The sequence below is a fragment of the Haliotis cracherodii genome, unplaced genomic scaffold (genome assembly GCF_022045235.1).
Source record: "Haliotis cracherodii isolate W230 unplaced genomic scaffold, xgHalCrac1.p SCAF_15, whole genome shotgun sequence".
In the NCBI taxonomy this organism is placed as follows: Eukaryota; Metazoa; Mollusca; class Gastropoda; order Lepetellida; family Haliotidae; genus Haliotis; species Haliotis cracherodii.
In genome coordinates, this window is record NW_027266270.1 from 28650942 (window position 1) to 28676082 (window position 25141).

General features: G+C 41.3%; 1 protein-coding gene across 1 annotated transcript in view; it reads left to right on the top strand.

The window, feature by feature from the left end:
• Positions 1–14862: 14862 nt before the first annotated feature.
• LOC139462029 (transient receptor potential cation channel subfamily A member 1 homolog) overlaps positions 14863–25141 on the top strand; it is a 33524-nt gene continuing 23245 nt past the window's right edge. The window contains exons 1-6 of the mRNA XM_071243528.1: positions 14863–14995; positions 16886–17020; positions 21207–21375; positions 22944–23047; positions 23956–24126; positions 24862–25080. Coding sequence (XP_071099629.1) covers positions 14873–14995; positions 16886–17020; positions 21207–21375; positions 22944–23047; positions 23956–24126; positions 24862–25080 — 921 coding nt within the window. The 5' untranslated portion in view covers positions 14863–14872. The remainder of the gene's footprint in view (positions 14996–16885; positions 17021–21206; positions 21376–22943; positions 23048–23955; positions 24127–24861; positions 25081–25141) is intronic.

The window sequence follows — 25141 nt, forward strand, 5'->3', positions numbered from 1 at the left end:
AAAAAGAAATTGTAACAGATGAGCACTGTAATTCACCTGGATATGCTTTATGTTTGAAGTGGCATCAAGGACAGCCACTGGCTCTCAGCATTGATATGCTTTGAGTGAGTGAGTATGGTTTTACGCCGCTTTTATCAATATTCCAGCAATATCACGGCGGGGTACACCAGAAATGGGCTTCACACATTGTACCCATGTCGGGAATCGAACCCGGGTATTCGGCGTGACGAGCGAACGCTTTAATCACTAGGCTACCCGACCGCCCCTGATATGCTTTGAGCATAAATACTGGGGACTAATTTGTAACACTTGACTCTAATGATATGAACAAAATATGAAGTCATTATAAGGCAAAAATAGAAACCGGGAGATGAAGCGTCCCATAACAAACTACAAAATATAAGATATCGCAAATACGGAACATGTATGCTGTGTCCTACTACTAACTACACATGAACCAACTTTCATTCCGTTTTGGATAATTTTTTTGGTCAAAATAATGGCCATAAATAGCTTTTTAAATATGGCTGTCGTATTTAACATCCCCCAACTACCATTGTTTATTTTTACAGCAACCAAGACGGTTGGTTATACAAACGAATTAACACTGTTTTGATATTCGTCATGGAATTTACAGTAAATATAATTTGTGAAAGAAAGACCATTTTTTTTACAAACGGACAGAAATTTTATTTATTTTTAAGACTGTTTTGATGGTTATGATGGTCATACGAATATCGCTTCTAGCGACAAGCAATAGTGCTTAGGGCCTATTCAAAGCCAAGCGCGCCCTCATTGAAAATTTATAGCTTGAGTCATTCTAATCTGTCTACAGGCGGGTATAGGGGCACGGGTGGCCAAGTCGTTCGAATCCCGGTTCGCCCCGATTATGTTTCTTATGTTTGTCAGTACCATACCCGTGCTCGTTGGTTTCACCGAAGTGGTAAACGTCAAGGACCTGCATCACTTCGGGCTTTCCTCCCACATTAAGCAGACTCGTTGTGATATAAATGGAATACTGTTAACAGCGGCATTAAACCCAACTCACCCACTACGCTCAGATATACTCCATGTGTTCCCGTGTTTGTCAGCGGCTCGGCACTACCTAAATCAGTTTGTTTACATATAGGGCCGACATCGAATAAGTATTAGAAAGCGTTATTGCTTAGTCGTAACTAAATGGGTATTGTTTTGACTTGCCACTGTGATATCGCTTGAATATTGCTACTCGGCATTAGAAACTCACACACTACCGTCAAAATGCTAGCACATAAACCTATCCAAGCAATTCAAGTACTAGCAATTCTATTTTCGAAAAAAAATGATCATTACTGTTTTATTGTTTGAGTCCGCTACGTTTGTCTCACAATGAAGCCGGAGCCGCTGACGTGTACTTGAAATGTGTGGTGGAAGTTGAGATGTTACGTGCGCTTCCAATGCATGGTTGGCGTGACAATTAAAAACTATTGCAACTCGACATTTAAAATCTGCAGCTAATGCAAAAATTGATACTCGCGCCTATTTTGGAATTTCCGGTATTTCAAATGAAATGTTGCTTTTTAGATGTTAAAACATGTCTATTGTATCCGTTTTAGACACTAATGTATGACATGTATTTCTGGCATAGACCCTAACACATGTCAGTGGTATACCTTTCAGACACTAATGTATGACATGTATTTCTGGTATAGACCCTAACACATGTCAGTGGTATACCTTTCAGACACTAATGTATGACATGTATTTCTGGTATAGACCCTAACACATGTCAGTGGTATACCTTTCAGACACTAATGTATGACATGTATTTCTGGTATAGACCCTAACACATGTCAGTGGTATCCGTTTTAGACACTAATGTATGACATGCATTTCTGGTATAGAACCTAACACATGTCAGTGGTATCCGTTTTAGACACTAATGTATGACATGTATTTCTGGTATAGACCCTAACACATGTCAGTGGTATACCTTTCAGACACTAATGTATGACATGTATTTCTGGTATAGACTCGAACACATGTCAGTGGTATCCGTTTTAGACACTAATATATGACATGTATTTCTGGTATAGACCCTAACACATGTCAGTGGTATCCGTTTTAGACACTAATGTATGACATGTATTTCTGGTATAAACCCTAACACATGTCAGTGGTATCCGTTTTAGACACTAATGTATGACATGTATTTCTGGTATAGACCCTAACACTTCAGTGGTATGCATTTCTGGAATAGACCCTCACACATGTCAGTGGTATCCGTTTTAGATACTTATACATAACAGATATGTTCTGCTTACTATTTTTCTTACGAACTAGTGAAGAAAAGGTTTAATATTGATTTGAAAAAAAACAAACCTGGAAAATATCATTTGCTGGACGTCCTGAAAATATTTTTTTCAGAATTTTTGGCTTCTCCTTTCACAGAAATAAAGATGAGTGTTTCGAAGCAGTGCTTGAAAAGATGTCCTGCCTGACAAAAGTCCTAGCCCCATTTAATAAACACATTAAATAAGATGGTGATCCCTAAGTAGTTATCAGTGTTCAGTACGCAAGAAACACTGCCAATGTCAATACGATACACGGCAAGAAATACCCTGTACCCAACAATATCTGCTGTTTGTTATTTTTATTACCAAACTTCCTAAGAATGAATACTGTAGAATGCTTACTTAATGCCACATTAAACTGACCCGCTGTGATATGACTGAACTACTGCTGAAAGTAGCCTCACATCCAACTCTCTCTCACTCACTCCTCCCCCATCTTCCCGAGGCAAGGGAATTATAAAAGTCCAATTTCGACCCCTTGCCGAATTAGGCTGGAATTTCGGAGTTATGGTTTGGCTGGACTAACAAGTCTATGAATAGAACAATATAATTTATTTTATTTTTTTAATTCGGCAAGGGCGGAAACTGGACTTTCATTGTCAGTTAACTTTTTTGCCCTCCAGATTAACTGTTCAAAGCGGAGTATATCCAAATCAGGCACTCACTAAGTCAAGAAGAGGTCGATTTTGTGTTACCCAAGCTACATCACGGCAGCATACACTAAAAATGGGCTTCACACATTGTACCCATGTGGAGAATCGAACCCGGCCCTCGACGTCACGAGCCAGCGCTTTAACCACAAAGCTATCCCACAACAACTTTGTGTTGGTGTTGTCGTGGCAGAAAAACATCGTTAAAAATACCTCATCGATCTGTTTAAATGTTAACCAAACTCGGAGAATCTCGAACACGTGTGTGTCACGGTCCTAATTTGCGGAATATTGATCAGAAACCGTTGTGTAGAGAACTGTCCATTTTACGATCGATATATTTGCCATGTCCATAGATCAAATTGTGACAGCTCGGCTGGAATCCCTAGTTATCAATTTAACGTATAATATAAATGTTCGCTATCCGTAATGCTTTTTATACCTTGTTCGTTTAAGATACCATTATATTCGTCAAATATCACTAGCAATTGATACGCGACCAGTATACACACAAGTAAAAACATCCACAAGCGTTATGAGCTAACTCTAAGCATTTTCTACTCTGAAGCGTTTATTTGGTCATTTGGAAATATCTAATCTTCCATAAAACATGTACATGTATGTGGGAATATCAAACACTGCGAAAATTGAAGAATTTGAATTCTGAATTTAACGGCACGTGCAGCACGTGAGCCAATTCTCACTTCAATCCCACGCAGGTAACGGTATAAGCCTACTGGACTCGAAGGTCCATTTATTTTGCCGTCATATCAACAATGTTGACATTTTTTGTGAAAAATCTATTTATGTTCATATCTTGGTTCAATTAATGAATCAGGTATGTTATTACAATGGTATCTTAAAGGCACCACCTGCCTGCCTTTTGAATAATCATTTATACCGCGAACCAACAGATTCATAATTTGTTTGTTGTTTTACACCACATTCAGAAATAACCCCTCAGCTATGTGTCGGCGGCCTGTAAATAATCAAGTCTAGACCGACAATTCTGTGACCGATATCATGAGCAACGCCCCATACCGCAACTAATCAGGTCACCGAGCCTGACCAACCGATCCCTGTTCTGACAAAGAACAGACTGTTATAGAGTCTCTGCTATAGATCAAATACGTTTGTTTTTTGCTTAAAGCCCGTACTTAGCAATATTCCCACTATCTGTAAATAATCGAGTCTGAAACAGACAATCCAGATATCATGAGCATCCTTGGGATAGCTGACATGCGATCAGCCAAGTCATCGAGCCTGACCACACGATCCACTTAGTCGCCTTTTACGACCAGCATATTTTTTCTAGGGACCTATATTCTTCATATTCAGTTAATTGGACAAGGCTCATTCATCTATGCGCGTGTGTACTTATCCAAGATTGTTTCTGTTCTGACATGTTGCTGGGACACGAGGCATTGTGCTCATGCATGTTGGGAATCGAACCGGGACTTCGGCTTGACGAGCCAACGCTTTACCACCATGCTACCCAACCACACCACATCATGCCTTAAACATTTTTCATTGATGAATAACTACAGATTAATAATTAACTTATAATGAACCACCAGTCACATTAATACAAACGTCGGGATGTCTGTGTGGCAGAAGTATTGTAAATGCGACGTTAAATCATATTATTAGGACACTCATTAACTATAAACACCCGGTGATGATGGGATTAGAACGGATTTTGTAGACACAATGGCATGTTATAAAAGTAGATTCAGGTGGTCCGCGTCGGCGACCGTGTTGCTCATGCTATAAACCACTGGTATTTTCTGGAAGATTCGTTTATTAACAGGCCGCCCATCTTCCCGAGGCATGAGAGTTAACTGACTTTAAAAGTCCAGTTTCCACCCTTGCCGAACTAGGCTGGAATTACTGGGCTCGATCGTAGCGCCACCAGTAGCTATTACGAGTTATGTCCCTTCTACGCCTCTCCTATGGACCAATCAGATTCCACCTCTCGTATCACTTGCATTTGCTTCAAACAAAACTGTGGTGCCCAGTCAAGAGGATCTGATCGTTAATCAAGATCCATATATTGTGATAAAATGAGTCTTACATCGCGAAGTGCATCAACTCACGTGAGCACCTTGATTAAAAACATGAAAAGATGTAGAAAATATTTGTTCACAACGAGTTAGCGGTGCACATGTTTTGCAAATCCCGCAATCGACCGAAATCTGCATGACAGATTACGACCCGGATTTCGATTTCGGAGCGCGATTTTAATTGGACTATGCATAGACACGTTAGTTCGGCCAAAATGTAACTCCTTGATGCCAGCCTAGTTCGGCAGGTGCGGAAACTGGACTTTTAAAGTCAGTTAACTCATTTGCAAATTTTACCGATGTGCTCGTAAGAGGCGACTAACGGGATCGGGTGGTCAGGCTCGCTGACTTGGTTGAAACATGTCATCGATCCCAATCGCGTGGATCGATGTTCATGATATTAATCACTGGATTGTCTAGTCCAGACTCGATTATTTACAGACCGCCGTCATATAGCTGGAATATTGATGAGTGCGGCGTTAAACAAAAAAACAACCAACCAATCTTTCAGAAACGAGCCTGGGTGTTTGGCGTTTTCAGACTAGTGACTTACTTTATTTGCACTTTGAAAATGTTATCTCCAAACATGTCTGTCCCATGTTTCCGTTTCGAAAATTGTACGTTACGACCGCTTTGTGAAACGGAACAAGAGCTAGTTATGATTTTCCCTGCACGTTTTCGCAACACTTCTTAAAATGCGACATTACTTTTGTATTACAATTTGTAAACAGGCGTTGTCTACCTGTGAGTTCTACCATCTGCCAATGTCTACCCGCAGAGAAATACTCCAATGAGTAATTCATTGTGTCCTTATTGAATGACTGCAAGAGCAACGTGAGGTGTCCCTACAGACTGTGTTTGACAGGTGTCTGATTCACACTGTATATCATACAATACCTTCTGATGATTGACTATGATTACATCAGTTATTATATATAGATTACATAATTTTATATTTTAATAACAGTCAACAATGGGCACCATTGGACACGTCATGTAGCGCCGGTGCTCTCTGTGCGTGAGGCATATCATAATCCATATAGACGCAGGTGTAAGTACAGGTTAGAATTGTTCCCCAACAACCTATGCTATGCCCTGTTCCACAAAGTGATCTTAGCACTACGGCTATCGTAAGTCTATATCAAATTATGGAAGTGAAAATAATCTTAGCGCTAAGATCTCTGTGAGGAACGGCGCACGTGTCTTAAGAAACGACCAAAAGGATCGGGTGGTCAGGTTCGGTGACTTGGTTGATTTCGTGTAATCATAACCCGAAGGGGTGTGTCAATGCTCATGATATCAGTCACTCGTTTGTCTTGTCCAAACTCGATTACTCGTATTCAGGCCGCCGTCTAAGTGGTGTGTCAAAACCTAACGAGGGACGCATAAAACCACATGTACCCCGAGTGACACTGCTACAACGAATTCATACTATATACCGACATATTCTAATCTCCCAAAGTAAAAAAGATACAACAAATTTAAAATTGATAGAAAACAGCTGTTCGATTAAGTTGAAGTTAACTTGCTATGTCACTGGACTTTCATTGTCTCGGATTTCTTATTGTCTGACCGTAACTCGTACTCGAGTAACTTGATGAAAGTTAGCAGCAATTGGATCCCCATTTGTGCTCGATTTCGAAGAGCCTAGTTTCGGATCAATCAATCCTGTACTCTTGTCGTTGACCTGGGACGCCCTGAACGGGGTCGATCGTCAACATTTTGGATTTGTTTGTACCTGTTCCGTCGTCTGCTAACCACAGACAGAAAGATTGAACGAATTAAAAGTACGGTCGGAAGTGCTAGGAAATGCTTTTCTGGCTTCATTATTTACTACGATGTACAGGGATGTGAAAATAGCATATATAAAAATAACGCAAATCTAACTAATCTAGCCTACCCTAAGTGATACTGGGATTAGCCTAAAAAGGTACTTTTACAGGTAAAATGATGATAAACGTAGAAAATATTCCAGGTGTTGTCAGGCATGTATGAAACGGCCTATAGCCTGAGATAATTACCCGACACCTGTCCTGAACTGATGACCTCACACCGGCCAATGCATTATCACAGGTTAGGGGTGTTACGGCATACATTGTCGCCTGGGCCCCATTCCACAAAGCAATCTTAGTGCTAAGACGATCGTAAGTCCCATACTTTAACACTGACTTACAGCAATTGTAGAGCTGCGATCGCTTTGTGGAACGGAGCCCTGAGCATTACGTCAGCGGGCATATTTTGTCTCAGGCGACAATATGCCGAACTTCTATTATAGGCATTTAGAAGTTGGAGTATAAAGTAACTTAGTAAGGATAAGAATTTATGGATGAACAACTTTTTTTTTCACAATTAAGAGGGACTTAAATTGTTTGATAGGCATTATTTAGAAGTTGACGGATGACAAGGTAGACACAATTTTATGGATAACAACTTCTTTAATACTGTAAAAAGCGACGTTTCGGAAATGATACTTCGTCAGTCTTGCTTGACAACGGTATAAGGATCTATACCGAAACGTCGCTTTTTACAGTATTAAAAAGTTGTTATCCATAAAATTGTGTCTACCTAATTAAGAGCGACGTTTCGGTGTAGGTTCTAACACCGTTAACAAGCAAGTGATATTGCACTTACTTACTTAAATTAGGAATTTAACGTGCGCTTTCCGACATATGCGTATTTCGCGTGATATACAGGGTATGGTTGACATATATATACACAGGTAGGAGGCAATGTTTATACAGTAGAGTAGATATCAGATGTAGTTGTATTGGAGCGGAGAAGCCTGTTATGTACACACAAGGGCAGTAACGACAATCATCGGTGAAGTCAGTGACATAAACAAAGAATGAAGCCAGTAATATAACAACAGGATTATGGCTGATTGGGGTCAATATGTGCCGAGAACGTTGGCATAGATTGTCGCCAGCCGCAATATGTGCCGTAACAAGGGGTCTGAGTTTTGGTCTCAAAATATTGTATTTATTGTTGTTTGTTTGTTGTTTAAGACCGCACTCGAACCATGGTTTCCTGCGTGACGATCGAACGCTTTAACCATTGGACCACTAACGTACTGCCTTATACTCAACCTCATCGACCAAAGACAATGTTAGTCAAAATTAAATGCTGCTATCGAAGTATAGGAACACTGTTACCGGTATGCCTGACTAGTCGTCGTCACTTTGTAGCCGTATCCTTTACGACTGTTTTTTGTTTAACGCCGCACTCAGCAATATTCCAGCTATAAGACGGCGATCTGTAAATAATCGAATCTGGACCAGGCAAGCCAGTGATTGACATCATGAACATCGATTCACGCAATCCGGATAACATGACAGAGAGAAAAAGAGAGAAAGAAAATGTATATTTAAGTGTCACGTGCATATTATATAATAAAATACAAAATGTACATTCATCGAATTATAAAAAAGCACCCGGTCATATGGCCTATGAGACACTATAATCTAAAATATCACAGAACTACAATAAGTTAAGAAAGTACAAATAACAAACAGTACATACATTCAATATGTAATTAAAACATGAATTATACCAAAACCTGTATCAGAACAATCATACAGGTCTATCAACAACATAGATTCTCGCACAAACATGCATTCAGTCGAACGCATACACACACACATACATACACGCACACACACACGCATACACACACATACATACACACACACGCGCGCGCGCACGCACGCACACACACACACACAAACACACACACACACACATACTTACAAACATTACAGAAATAACGTTAACTACATAAATCATAAAAGAGTATTCCTTCTTCTAACCATGAGATGAATCTTAGAAGCAAGTAAGAGTTGGCAATTAGGATCGTCTACATTCAGGGCATACTTGAAGACATCGTACATTATATTTGAGTACAGTGGGCAGGTGATGGTGAAATGGGCTTCATCTTCGATTTCTAGGGGGCAGAGAGGACAGATTCTGTCATTAAGTGGAATTGCGTCAACCAAAGCGAGCCTGGCCATCCGATCCCGCGAGTCGTCTCTTACAACAAGCTTAGTCACCTTTCACGGCAAGCATGGGTTGCTGAAGACCTATTGTACCCCGGAATCTTCACGGCTCAGATATGAATGAGGTGAAATGGGGTTTTACGTCGCGTCCATGATTATTGCACTTATATAGCGACGTGCATGTACGTGTGTGTGTGTATGTGTGGCTGCTTGTTCTAGTCCGGACTGATGCCGATTTATAGTGCTATAGCTCACTGAGATACCATGCCGCAGTTTAACATGAATATCCCACTCAGACACAGTATACTGACTCCGAGCCGACCAGTCCTTGTTTTAGCCCCTTAATGCCGAGCGCTAGACAGGGTAACAACAAGTACCATCTTTTTAACGTCTTTTGGTATGACGCGGTCGGGGATCGAACCCCGGACCTTCCGGACGCTCTACCACTAGACCACGGAGGCGGTCTAGGTTTGAATGAAACACGTTGTGTCACTATTGTGTGAATATCAATATATATGAGTTGCTGTACATTCGCGAATCTCACTTCTATACTAGTATATAGATATACCAAACTGATAGCTGCTTGCTCGGAAAGTTTGTCACAGGGAATTAAAAACTGTTACTTGTATTGTTTGTGGGTAGTACCGTTATTCATTGGTCTGCAGCGTCTAAACAATAGGTGTTAGGTAACTGTGAAGATTCAATTTAACCTGATCAAATATATGTAGGGATTTGATCGTGATTCTTAAACACAAGCTAATGATATAGTCGAATCGTACAATGGACTGCTATTTATAGAGATGTCTTATAATTATGAGTGAGTGAGTGAGTTGTGTTTGACGCCGCTTTTAACAATATTCCAGTCATGACGGCTTAATGTGTGAGGAAAGCCTGAAGTGATGCAGGTCTCAGACGTTTACCACTTCGGTGAAACCCACGAGCACAGGTATGGTGCTGACAAATCTAGAAACATAATCGGGGCGAACCGGGATTCGAACCCACAATCACAGGTTTCTGGCGTGTCCAAGGGACGCAACTCCGCACAGCGAATCGCGGCGCCATAGACGGCTGGGGCACCCGTGTCCCCTCATCATGAAAGAATAACATTATTATTGTGAATGGAAATAAAACACGTTTCTCATGAATGAGGGAATACAAGATTCTCCTAAGGGAATACAAAATGTTCATGAATAGAAGGAAACGTCATTTCCACGAATGGGAATAACGCAGCATTCTAACGAATCAATCGAAGTACTGCGAGATTAGAACTTTCAAAAATGCACACTTTTGTCACGGTGTGATATCCGTTTTTGTTAATATATACTTTGATTGATTGGTATATTTGGAGACCACATACCGACATAGTCCCTGGTATATTATAGTATATTCGTCTTAACTTTCATCGGTTAAACTTATGATTTTTGTTTCAAGAGGTATGGGGTTGTTTCATACGGTTCAAAGAGATGATCAAAGTACGACGCACTTCGGATGACAAAGGTAAAGTCTGTTTGTTTCGTAACTAGGCGACATTAGAAGAAACACATGCGAATGACCCCTTGGGAAATATAACCTATGTCTGTGTTTACCTTTGTGTTATTTTACAAAAACAAATTTGGTCAGAACTTTCAGAACAAAGGCAGTATATATGCGTTTATACATGTGCCATACGAACCAACAGACAGTCCCTTCTGAAAGCATGCATTCTGTCACACAATGACATTCAGTCGCGGCACTGTTATACTGAAATACATGGTTGAACGATTATCATGTACAAGTTGGTTTCCGTTAAGGTGAAGGTCGCTTACCCATTGATCGACCGTACTCGTCCCAGCCAACAGGACATGACATCGAGAGCGGAACCTTACACTTTGAGCGCTATGTAAGTTCATCTCCGTTATTCGTTGGTTATTCTCACTCTGAATGGATTTATGAAAGGATGGCTTAAAACACACCTAGTAATGTAGGTTTGTATATCATCGTCATACGCCACAATCAAGGTAAGCTGCTTTGCTTATATGCACGTCTATTGTGATATGTTCTTGTGGTGTTTCATACGGTAACCTTCCAGTGTGACCACCGACCTGCCTAGCGGGAATTGTGTCCACACTGTGACAACTGATTGCAATTATTTAAGTAATTGAGTAAGGACTGATTAACATCTAACTCTGTCCTGTTCAGAGATGTTTTAAAGCATTTTTAAGTATTACGGTTTGTAGAACTACTCTGCTTATGTGGGGAGGAAATTAAGATGAAAATTTTTAAAATTAAGATTTTTTAGAAGGAATTCTCCACTCCTGGCCACTGGTCACATTTCACAATGGATGCCGGAGGTAACTTTGTAGCCGGTAAACACATGAGTTAGACATCCTGCTTGATGGATTTAGATACAACAAACGGTAAATAAATGTATCCTATGAATGCTTTGTTTTGTTTTATATAGTTAAAGATCCCAATCAACGATGAGCGTTCACAGTGGGAATTTGTATCTTAACCAATAAAAACACGGTGGTCACACTCGGAAGGAAAACACTGAGAATAAACCGTTTCATACTCATAACACGAAGTCAGTTGTTGCCATGGAGTGAATTTTAAAGCCATTCAAGCTTTATTTGTCACTGTCATTGAAAACGCACAGCAGGTCTTTGGAGGTTTGTAATTCATTTTCAAAGTATTCGTCGGAGATCAAATGTCATGCACATTGTTGTTAATCGATGTTGACTTGATTTGTGTGTGGTGAAGCCATGCTGTAGAATCAATGTGTTGTAGATATAGTGATGTGATACCCTGGGTGACTGTGGCGTGTTCGTAATCAGTTGCGTGTGAATTGACTCGTATCCTTGGTGATGAACAGTGAGCACATGGCCAGGTCCCAGGTTGACGAAGTGAACTCTAAAATATTTATGCTCCGACAATTGAATGATAACAGGTAATCTTTGTGTGTGTTTGGGAATATAAGTGAAGTGACAAAATATACTGTAAACTATTTACGTTCTGACAATTGAATGAAAAAAGCTTATTTTTTGTTTATGTTTGAAAAATATGTTAGTGAAGTAAATATTGTGCGAAAAAGAAACAGAGAGGGGGATTGAGATAAGGAAGGGGTTGAGAGGAGGGATTGAGAGAAGGGGTTGAGAGTAGGGATTGAGAGAAGGGGTTGAGAGGAGGGATTGAGAGAAGGGGTTGAGAGAAGGGGTTGAGAGAAGGAGTGGAGAGGAGGGATTGAGAGAAGGGGTTGAGAGAAGGGATTGAGATACGGAGGGGGTTGAGAGGAGGGATTGAGAGAAGGGGTTGAGAGGAGAGATTGAGATACGGAGGGGGTTGAGAGGAGGGATTGAGAGAAGGGGTTGAGAGGAGAGATTGGCAGAAGGGGTTGAGAGGAGGGATTGAGATACGGAGGGGGTTGAGAGGAGGGATTGAGAGAAGGGGTTAAGAGAAGGGGTTTAGAGGAGGGATTGAGATACGGAGAGGATTGAGAGAAGGGGTTGAGAGGAGGGATTGACAGAAAGGGTTGAGAGGAGGGATTGGCAGAAGGGGTTGAGAGGAGGGATTGACAGAAGGGGTTGAGAGGAGGGGTTGAGATAAGGAGGGGGTTGAGATGAGGGATTGACAGAAGGGGTTGCGAGGAGGGATTGACAGAAGGGGTAGAGAGGAGGGATTGAGAAAATGGGAATGGAAGGATTAAGAGGAGGGATGACTGGGAGGGAGACTTGAGAGGAGGGAATAAAGAGGCGTGATAAGCAGAGGGAAGTACAGAAATGTGAGGGAGAAGGGAATAATAGGGATTGTCCGGAATAGAGGAAACTAACGACACAGAATACCCTGGGGTTATAGGAAGAGATGGAGATGGGGGTGAGTGACGGACAAAGAGAGAGAGAGGTTCCAGTTATCAATAATTTCCAGATTCGATTATTTACAGGTACCCGTAACATAACTGGAATATTGTTGATGGGACATTAAACAACAGCCAAACAAATGTCCCACTAACCAACACTGACCACACTCCAACCTGTCATCGCTTGTTAAATTTGGCATATAAGTAAAACGTACTTACTCTACCTCTTGTGCGTGTATTGACATATTCACATGCGTGTCCTCGTGTTTGTTTGATAAGTATACACACATATACATCCCTGTGTGGAGTTACCCGTGTGGAGATAAGCCATGGCAATGGGGCTAAGTAGGTGGGGCTGCGAACCTTGTCTGTCGAGAGTCTAAGAAGAGAAGTCTTCCACTCACCAGTGAAGTGGCTAATCGACCTCGCTGATCCGTGTTAATTAGTTCAGGGTGTGGGGTGTGCGGTTTGCGGCGTAGAGTGTGCGGTGGACCTGTGGGGTGTGGGGTGTGGGGTGTGGGGTGTACGTTGTGGAGTGTGCGGTGTAGGGTATAGGGTGTAGGTTGTAGGGTGTGTGGTGTACGGTGTGTGGTGTACGGTGTGGGGTGTACAGTGTGCGGTGTAAGGTGTACGGTGTGCGGTGTGCGTTGTAAGGTGTACGGTGTAGGGTGTGCGGTGTAGGGTATAGGGTGTGTGGTGTACGGTGTGTGGTGTACGGTGTGTGGTGTACGATGTGGGGTGTACAGTGTGCGGTGTAAGGTGTACGGTGTGCGTTGTGGGGTGTGCGGTGTAGGGTGTGCGGTTCACGGTGTACGGTGTGAGGTGTACGGTGTGGGGTGTACAATGTGCGGTGTAGGGTGTACGGTGTGCGTTGTGGGGTGTAGGGTGTAGGGTGTGGGGTGTACTATGTGCGGTGTACGGTGTGGGGTGTACTGTGTGTGGTGTACGGTGTGTGGTGTACTATGTGCGGTGTACAGTGAGGGGTGTACAGTGTGGGATGTACGGTGTTGGGTGTACGGTGTGGGGTGTGGGGTGTACGGTGTGGGGTGTGGGGTATACGGTGTGGGATGTACGGTGTGGGGTGTGCGGTGTACGGTGTGGGATGTACGGTTTGCGGTGTACGGTGTGCGGTGTACATCATGAGCATCGATCCACGCAATTGGGATACGAAGACATGCATCAACCAAGTCAGCGAGCCTGACCGCCCGATCCCCTTAGTCGCCTCTTACGACAAACATGGGTTGCTGAAGGCCTATTCTAACCCTAATCCTATGGGTCGAGTGCATGTGGGATGTGGGATATTGGTTATGAGTGAGGTAGTTAGTTGGTTTTAACGCCGCTTTGAATAGTTTTCCAGTTATATCACGGCATGTCAGCTTAATTTGGCATGAAAGCCGGAAGTGATGCAGGTCTCAGACGTTTAGCACGATCTCAGGTGAAACCCACGGGTATGAAGCTGACAAATCCATAAACTAAAAATCGGGGGAGCGAAAGTAGGGCACGCCCCACACTGCAGGGGTTACACGACGCAGGTATGTGCGTCCCGGACATACACATGTATAGAACGAACGCAGATAAAACAAATATTGTGTAACGAGGGATGCACAATAATATTCATTGTACCAAATTACTGACAAGGAATATAAAAGGTATTGTTATTAAACTAATTATCACATCTTACAGTACAGCACATCATGTCTTCACTTTTCATAACTCTTATGAAACGACACTTGAAATTATTGGGGGTACTTGGTCTCCTGGTTTTGTAGGTCAAGGTATAACCTTGACACACTGTATTTCATATAAGGTTAATCTATTAATGCGTGCAGCCAAGTTGACGTCCTGCTATAATCTGTACACTATGGATCTCATTATACGATTATGTGTTATATGCTATTCAAACCACAATGAAAGAACTGCAGTTGTATGTTGTCAATGCAGAGGTCTGAACCAGTCTGTGGCCACTAATCCAGCGTGGACGATCATCCGTTGCTAATCCAGAATGGAGCTTGAGAGAGTAACAACAAGCCAGTCACCAAAACGCCCTATACCGGGGGGTGGTCTAGCCACAGAGGAGCCTGACATGGATAGCGACAGTTCGATGGGTTCCCCCAAACTACACAAGGTATGATAGTTATTCTTGGTATTTCAACACTGTATGTGGTCTATGTGGTTGCTTCTAATGCACTATTTACTAACTATGCACCTATTCAAGAATATGTTCGACTTCTCCCCAGGCCATACGACTGATTATTATGGGAGCAGACGCCCGTGGAATCGGAGTGGAGAATATATTAAACGTTAAATACACCGTAAAGCTCAGTTGTAGAATGAAATGAAAAAGATGCAAAAATGTATCAAATATACATCAATATCTGTTAAAATTAAAAATGATTTAAATCTTTTCGAATGGAAACATATTTGATCAAAATCGATGGATATGTGTATCTGTGTAAAGTATTTATTTGTGATTTATTTTTTTATTGGTTAGGTCATTAGGTCAATATCCATACAAGTACAAAGTTTCACGATTTCCGCGTATTTGGCACGATTTTCAAAGTACTCCTCATGTTCGTTTCAATTATTAATATTTGAAACAACCCATATTTATCAATCAGTATTAGTTCCTACAAAAACTTCGAAAGGACGTTATATCATTTTTCCTTATGAATATCTCGTAGATCTAAAACTCATGCATGAGTCTCTAAATTGTCCCCATTACTTTATACAATCAATGAGTCATGACGACTCCCAATTTTATTCATCTTCCCGAGGCAAGGAAGTTAACTGACTTTAAAAGTCCAGTTTCCACCCTTGTCGAACTAGGCTGGAATTACTGGGCTCGATCGCTGCGCCACCAGTGGCTATTACCAATTATGTCCCTTCTAAGCCTCTCCTATGGACCAATCAGATTCCACCTCTCGTATCACTTGTGTTTGCTTCACACAAAATGGTGGCGCCCAGTCAGGACGATCTGATCGATAATCAAGATCTATATTGTGATAAAACGGGTCTTCCATCGCGAAGTGCATCAAATCACGTGAGCACCTTGATTAAAAACATGAAAGGATTTGGAAAATATCTGCTGACAACGAATTGGCGATGCACATGTTTTGCAAATCCTGCAATCGATCGAAATCTGCACGACAGTTTACGAACCGGATATTGATTTCGGTGCGCGATTTTGATTGGACTATGCATAGACTCGTTAGTCCAGACAAAACGTAACTCCATAATACCATCCTAGTTCGGCAAGGGTAGAAACTGGACTTTCATAGTCAGTTAACTCCTTTGCCTCGGGAAGATGAATTTTCATAGGCCATGCGACAGCCATCTCCAACGTATGAACTGTAAATATTTGAACGTACTATGCATTTAGTGTTAATTTCTCCCTTGACACTTTGCACACACTTGTAACTATTATCAACTGTGGAATGTTTTATTTGTTTAACGCTGCACTCAGCAATACTCCAGCTATATGACGGCAGTCTGTAAATAATCTAGTCTGGACCAGATGATCCAGTGATTGATGTCATGAGCATTGATCGTCGCAAATGGGATACAATGACACGCATCAACCAAGTCAGCGAGTCTGACCACCCGATCCCATTAGTCGTCTCTTACGACAAGCAGAGTCGCCTTATGGCAAGCATGGGTCGCTGAAGGCGTATTCTACCCCGGATCTTCACGGGTGGTATTGCATATGTTGATGACTGTAAAAAATAACAAAGAATAGAAAAATACAAATAATTCGTGATCCTATTGTCTTCAAAGTTGTACCAACATTTCTCATAACATATATCTACAACAATAATATTAATTCCGAAAAATGTTAATCCGTACGATTCCACATGGAGAACAAAGGGGTTCACTAGACCATCAGAATATCGTTCCTGGTGATAAATACCGTAATTGAAAAAAAGCTATGTTTTTTATTGAATCATTTTAAAAAAGATACAGGTACCCATCACGAAGATACAGAATAATGACAAAAAAACTAATTGGTTCTTTGTAGCATTTGAAGCGGTTTTCCACAGTCACTGGGGCTCTTGCTGCCTTTGAGTACAAACTCCCAGGCCGTCGAACTCGTCTGGACTGCACCCTGACGAGTCTCGTATCATCAGAACGCATCACACAGGAACTGGTGCAGGCAAGTTCCACCAATAGTAGTAGTAGTAGTAGTAGTAGTAGTAGTAGTAGTAGTGCATCATACGTAATGTACGCGTGTTGCACTAATGTCAGATCTACTGAGCTCATCCGACAGGTGTCGCTATTGGAAGGAATAGCAGAATAGCTGCGCATGGCCAACTTTCGCAGTGGCATTCATGAACCTATGGAAGCCTTTTAGGGCCATTTGTTTTTTTATTTTTTCGATACTATCTTGAAATTTCAAGATACTAAGTTGAAATTTCAAGATACTAAGTTGAAATTTCAAGATACTATCTTGAAATTTCAAGATACTAAGTTGATATTTCAAGATTATTCACTTGAAACGTATTTTTACATCTTAGGATGTTAAAAACTTATTATCTGGAAATTTCAACTCAGCATCTTGAAATTTCAACTTAGTATCTTGAAATTTCAACTTAGTTTCTTGAAATTTCAACTTAATATCTTGAAATTTCAAGATAGTATCGAAAAAAATAAAAAATAAAATGGCCCTAAAAGGCTTCCGTATGAACCGCTTAGATCACTCAATTACGTTGGGGCATGGATGAACTACGAGTTACGTGGAGACACGCATGAAGCAGCCAGTTACTAAAAGAGACATATATTAAGCAGACAGAAAAACCAAAAAATAGTTCTCCACATGACGCAACCACGTTGGAACAATATTCACATATTGTGAAAGGCTGACTATTTGGCTACGTAATATTCCTGACACCATTGCCGAATGGGATGCCATTGAGACCTATGGCATTAAATCAATTTTAACACATCTGTTTGTTGTGAGTGAAATTTTAACTAACATATTGGTTTATTTGTAACATTTACATTTTAATTCAATAATAGTGTTTATTGGTGTGTGTAGCTAACACTACTTCATTTCCTATTTATTCCAAACACTTTTAAACAAGCTTATATTACTACGAGATATACAACGCTTCAGTCGGGTATTTATTCTCGAATGATATTGGCAAGGTCAAGAAGGGAATAGTGACTGTTGTTCAACAGTGAATGCAGCAATGTTGTTCATTTGTTGTTTAACGCCGCACTCAGCAATATTCCAGCTATATGACAGCGGACTGTAAATAATCGGGACTGGACCAGACAATCCAGTGACTGATATCATGAGCATCAATCCACGCAATTGGGATGGATGACATGCATCAACCAAGTCAGCGAGCCTGACCACCCGATCACGTTTTGGTTGCCTCTTACGACAAGCATAGTCGCCTTTGACGGCAAACATGGGTTGCTGAAGACGTTTTCTACACTGGATCTTCACGGGTCGAATACAGCAATGAGTCAATCACTCTAACGTCAGCAGCCCTTGATTCATTTGTTATGTGATAAACTTCATCGAACCAAAGATTGAATACATTTTGTTAGTACTGATTGAGTGCACATACGCTACATTTTGCAATTGCCTAACCGCATGCCTGTTAGTAATAGACTCAATTCCCGCCGACGGGGTACGTTGACACTCAGTCAAGTCAACGAACCTGACCACCCGATCCATCAAGTCGCCTCGTGCGACATGCATATAGGGGATCCCTTAGTCCAACGAAGGACATTTTAGGGTGTGATATTCCGGATATCAAGTGAAGTAACAAATGATCACCATCCGTTTCGTAAAAATGTTTTTAATATTACAAAATAAGTTTGATATTCATGAAACTGTTAGCAAATCTGAGATATCGCGAGAACAGGTGATCAAAACAAAAAACATAACCAGTTGTTTCCATCGTCGAAATCCCTTAAACCACCGTCATCACGCGCACCTCTTTTGTAATACAAATTACATTTTATATAATCTCTGGTATAACATTCATATACTTAATTGATTATAGAAATTTTCGTCTGCCAGTGGCGACACACTTAAGCGGTCTAGTACATGTTTAGTCAAACCACTGTTTACTACTGGATTTCGGAAATGTTTTCTGGGTTCTCTTAAAGTTTTAAAAGTGCTAAATTCAAATGTCTTATTTCAGGAAGAAATGAAGGACAGGTTGTTAGCAATGACTGAACTGAATGGGCACCGCCTAGTCACGTGATAACCCAGCACAGTGTTTGTACTTGGACACTGTAGTGTATATTCTTAATGTTTCCGAACAAGGCTACATTTTGCTCATAACATTTGGAAATGAGTGATTGCCTTTTTAAGAAATCGAGAAAAAGTTTTAAAAACGTTGCGCGTGCGTGCTATAACGGGGTGTTGGCGATACCTGTTGCCCAGAGGTGAAGAGGGCGCAGATCTTATGCGGCGCTCGATTCTGTTCAGGACGTTCCGCCAAGGTGGCCTTGAACTACAGGTACAATTACACCAAGTTATGGAACTAAGCTGGGAGCTGGAAAACATAATGAACTATGGACTTTGAATTCAGCCCAACCCCAAAGGGCTGGCACAAGCGGCACTCACCTGACTAAACGTCAACGGAGAGGGTCCGTTGACAATCAACTAGATATGCTCGAGAAATGCACGAGCTTTACGTGAACATGTACAGCGCATGCCACGCCCCAGTGTTTAATGTGCACCCTGTTATTTGATGACGTGTTTAAACCGTCCTTGCGAAGATTGAGATAGATGTCAGCTTGGCGTTTAAAACGGGAGGAGGATAGTGACCCCCCAACTAAGTCACGTATTCATGAGGTTTGTGACGACATCTTTCACGGAGATGTTCACTGATAACCGGTTTCACTGTTTGTTTGCGCTATATCCGGTTATAGATTCGCACGCGCAGCGTCCTCTATTTCGAATGTAAACAAACATTGAGACAAGTTTACACCTCGACATTTTGTTTCAGGAGTTATAAGACACTGCTCTGTTGATGTTAATTGTGTCGAGAGCAACTTTACAAAGAAACGGTAGTTGTTATTCGATACCGAGGTTGGTTTCTTTGTTGTTTAACGCCGCACCAGACAATCCAGTGATTAATATCATGAGCATCGATCCAAGCAATTGGTCGATACCTAGGACCAATGAATACTGTCTTTAGTCTTATCAAATCGCAGCCTACGAGAAATCGCTTGTCTACTTGTGTAGGTAGACAAGAGCCCAGCCAAGCAAGTTTAACGACGAACCAACCAAACAATTTTGAGATAACTGACGTAAACGTTGACGGAATTCTCATGTAGCCAGAAAATGTTAACGTCCTGTTTTAAAGTCAGTAGTCGTCAGTTCGATTTTTGAAAATCTATTCAACCTTTGGTTAATCTAGAGTGAGTGAGTGAGTGAGTTTGATTTTACGCCGCTTTTAGCAATATTCCAGCAATATCACGGCTGGGGACACCAGAAATTGGCTTCACACATTGTACCCATGTCGGGAATCGAACCCGGGTTTTCAGCGTGACGAGCGAAGGTTAATCTAGACACTTGTTAATAGCCAACTGACTATAAGGCACAAGGCAATTGTTATACGAATTCTTATAATTGATGTTGAATGGTATTTTAGACCTGTTTTGCAAGTGGATTTTGGATGACGTCACATGGTATTGGTCTAAAATAATATAGGAGTATGACGTCATATTGCTTCAACTGACCAATCAGCTTTGAGAATCACTACAATACTTACTTTTGTAACTAATACTTTGTGAAACGAATTTCAACGAGAACATTAACCAAATAAACCAACCGTTTTATGCTTTTGTATTCATGAAATCGTTTAACTGTTTTGCTAATTCTCAAAACACAACGACCCAATGGTAACGACATTTCGTTCCATGACGTCACGCTAATTTCCGACGATAACTTATTCAAATGGAAATACTATTGATCAACTGTTTTGTTTGTTTGTTTGTTGTTTAACGCCGCACTCAGCAATATTCCAGTTATATGACGGCGTTCTGTAAATAAATGAGTCTAGGCCACACAGTTCAGTGATTGATATCATGAGCATCGATCTACGCAATTGAGGTAAGATGACATGCATCAACCAAGTCAGCGATCCCGTTAGTCGCCTCTTACGGCAAGCATAAAGTCGCTTCTTACGGCAAGCATGATCTAACTCGGATCTTCACGGGTCCACTGAACATTTGAAAGTTATTGCAAGATGTAATTAGAAATATTATTATTTTAAAAGTAATATTTAATTCTATAATCTCGATATGCCAGAATATTGTCCCCATTTACGTCTCTTTGTATAGCAAATAACGGAAACTCATGTATATGTTAGTGTGCACGAGAGGGTGATGCCTCGACACTGGAGGCGATTATCAACGCCCTGGGGAAGAACGTCGAGAAGCACGTGAACTCGCAGGATGAGAACAGCCTGACCCCCCTCCACTACGCTGCCCAGTACAACCACCTGGATGTAGTGGACATTCTGCTGAAGAACAAAGCAGGTGATGACCCCAGAAAACAGCATATATTACTAGGCTTTCACATACATGTACTAGTATCTGGGATATGTGACTTTTCTTGTCAAATAGATTCATATCATCGAGTGACCTGACAATCTTTTTATTTTTTAAGATGAGAGAATGTTGTTATTTGACAAGAAAAGTCAACATTTCTATTTGTTATGTATTTTCTTACCGATTCTAAAAGCGATCTTAGCGCTACCTTAAGTAATTTTTATATTTTAGGATTTGTTTTTTAGTTTGTTGTTTAACGCCGCACTCAGCAATATTCCAGCTGTATGACGGCGGTCTGTAAATAATCGAGTCTGGACCAGACAATCCAGTGATTGATATCATGGCATGCATCAACCAAATCAGCGAGTCTGACCACCCGATCCCGTTCACCTTTTGCTTTGTGAATAGGGCCTCTTGCCCGAAATCCATAGTCGCATTGAGGTAGACTGAAACTAATTCTATCGGAATATCGATGTTACAGATAAATGTATCAATTTATATTATATTGGTTTCTTGTGAAACATCGCTCCCGCTAATCAAAGATCCGAGGACATCCCATTACCAGTACGATCTTTCATCCGACCAATTAGAGCGTTGCTTACGAGATGAGGAAAGTGACAGTCAGAATGTTTTCTGATCATGCAACCTCGAAAGGTTTAACACGGTGTTTTCCGAACGACAGTTACGGGCTTTACGAGTAAATCAATACAAGCTATGCCATCTACTAGCCATTGGAGAATGTTCTTTTGTTCTGTTTTCCAATTTTTAATCGATAATTTATCAAAATATATTTCGAAGCGCAGCCGCCAGCTTGAAGATAGTGCCGTAAAGCACGAGAAAGCTGCCTTCTGATTGGCTAATGACGACTTCTTGTCAGTCATTCCATTGGTCGGTCAAAGTTCGCGAAACGTCGGACTGACATGACCCTTATTGGGATGTCCTCAGATCTTTGTTAAGTCGGTTGCGAGAACTAAGATCTGACTTTAATGAGATTGTCATGTGACAGACCCGATGCTTCCACTAGTGATCGTGAAAAATGTTTTTTAAACATTTTCTTAAACAAAAGACAATACAAAGTAAAAATTATAGACTAACATCTAGTCTCGGAAATGAACATATCGTACAGAAGTCACCAGTGACTCTCTTCATTTTCAGATACTGCAGTAATCTAGACTTGCAAAACATTTTAGACTTGCATGGGCTGTATTTGATATATATTTGTTTCGGTGAGTGAGTTTGGTTTTACGCCGCTTTTAACTATATCCCAGCAATATCACGGCGGGGGACACCAGAAATGGGCTTCACACATTGTACCCATGTCGGGATTCGAACCCAGGTTTTCGACGTGACGAGCGAACGCTTTAACCACTAGGCTACCCGACCGCCCCTATATTTGTATCAGGGTCTATAAGACAGACTTTAAAAATTACTACCCCCTGGAATTGTGGATTTACGCTTTTTCATGAAACATTGTGAAGACTCGTCAGTACTTAAATTCTTACACACATGACAGATAATACGTAATCCGTTCTGATTTCATCTCATATATTTCTCAGACGTCAACATCAGAGGGGATGAGGAGGGGGCCTGCCCCGCCCACTATGCCGCTATGCCTGTGAGGGGCAAGAAACTCAAAACCGACCGGAGCGCCCCTAAGAGTGTGAGTAAAGGATCCAGGATTCTTCATTAGTGGGTATCCATTTTTTCGGAATCTACACACACCTGATATCAGTTTGTGGGTATGGGGTGGGGCGATTGTAGTTGTGTGGTTTGTGGAGTTGTCAATGTCTCGTATTCGTAGTTGTAGACTTTATTGTACATCTTTCCGGGGCAAGAGAGTTAACTGACTATTTAAGTCCAGTTTCCATCCTTGCCGAACTAGGTTGGAATTCCTGGACTCGATCGTAGCGCTGGTAGACTGGTATTATGGAGTTAAATTGTGGCTGGACTAAACGAGTCTATGCATAGTCCAATCAAAATCGCGCAATGAATTCGAAATCCGGTTGGTAAACTGTCTTGCAGGTTTAGGTCGATTGCAGGATTCTCAAAGCATGTGCACCGCCAACTTGTTGTCAACATATATTTTTCAAACAATTCCAGACAATATAGGTCTTGATTATCGATCAGATCGTCTTGACTGGGTGCCGCCATTTTGTTTAAATCAAATGCAAGTGATACGAAGGGTGGAATCTGATTGGTCTATAGGAGAGGCATAGAAGGGACATAACTCGTAAGTAGCCACTGATGGCGCTACGATCGAGCCACGGAATTCCAGCCTAGTTCGGCAAGGGTGGAAACTGGACTTTTAAAGTCAGTGAACTCTCTTGCCCCAGGGAGATGTTATTGTATGGTTGACGTTTATCATGTCACCTACAAGTAATAAATGGAAAACTGCCAACGCATGCATCACACTGGATCTGGAGTCAAAGCCTATAACATCCAAACTCACTCTTGCTGTAACGGGTTCCTGTATAAAACAGATTTTAAAAAATACTGTAACGAAACCGGGTTCGTTATTACTGCTACTACAACAATAACGACGATGATGTCTATGATGGTCTTTATCAGATGGATCAAGTTTGGTCGGGATCGTCCTGTGTCCCCAAGCTGAAGGAGAATGGCGCCGACTTCACAATGAAAGACACCTATGGCCAGACTCCGCTTCACTACGCCGCCATTCACGGCAATGTCGTCGCCGCCAGGGACATCCTCGCCTTCCAAGACATCAACATAATTGAGGTCTGTATCAAGTTGTGTTACTTTCCCCCGAATCAGGGTGACTGTATATTTCAGTTTTAAATAGTCAGTAAGTCGTGTTTTATCAAGGTTCCAGCTATGAGCTACATACGCTGCCAGGCAAAAGAAACTATACACTGAAACAAATGGATTTGACTAAAAAAATAAAAACATTATAAAAACATTACAAGGCTGAAACGCTGCAAACTTAAGGTAACAAACACAACGATGATACCCGTATCACATACGTCACAATCGAATTATCATTTCTTCTTGGTTTCATTTTTAGCCACCATCAAACATGGGTGTATACATTCTTTCGCTCGGCAGTTTACATTGTACACTAACCGCTAGGCTTCCCCTATTGCCCCAAGTCTTATGTAGACTCCCTGTGTATGTAAGATGACTAGTATATGAATAACGGAATTTTTAACGAAATCCTTGCTAGGGAGTGAGTATTGATGACGCCGCTTTTAGCAACATTCCAGCAATATCGCAGCGTCCTCAATCGAATTCTTTCAAATCTGTCTCATACAAAGTTCTATCGGAATACCGAATCTATGGAATTCTATAAGGGACGTTGTCGTCATGTCGCATTCTAATAATATAATTGTAACCATCTGACATCTGACAACATATCGTAAAGTACTGAATAATTGTGATGTTTTTTTTTTATCTTGTCATGAAACTGCCCTGATTTAGTAAAAGAAACCGTATTTTTTGCTGCCACTGTTCCAGTCTGAAGATAATCAGAACATGCGAGCCCTGCACGTAGCAGCTCTATATGATGAGCTCGGCGTTGCTAAACTCCTCCTCAACGCCGGTGCCGAAATCCGGTGTATGGATCACGAGACGTCAACACCGTTACATCACGCATGCTCGTCTGGGAATCTGCCTCTCGTGAAAATGCTCTTTGAAATCGCAGAGAAAAATCCGGAAAAAAATGTCACAGAATTGGTAAGGGAAGTAGAGAGAAGATTCTTTGCTTCTATACTCAGGTTTAGAATTCTCGAAGAAA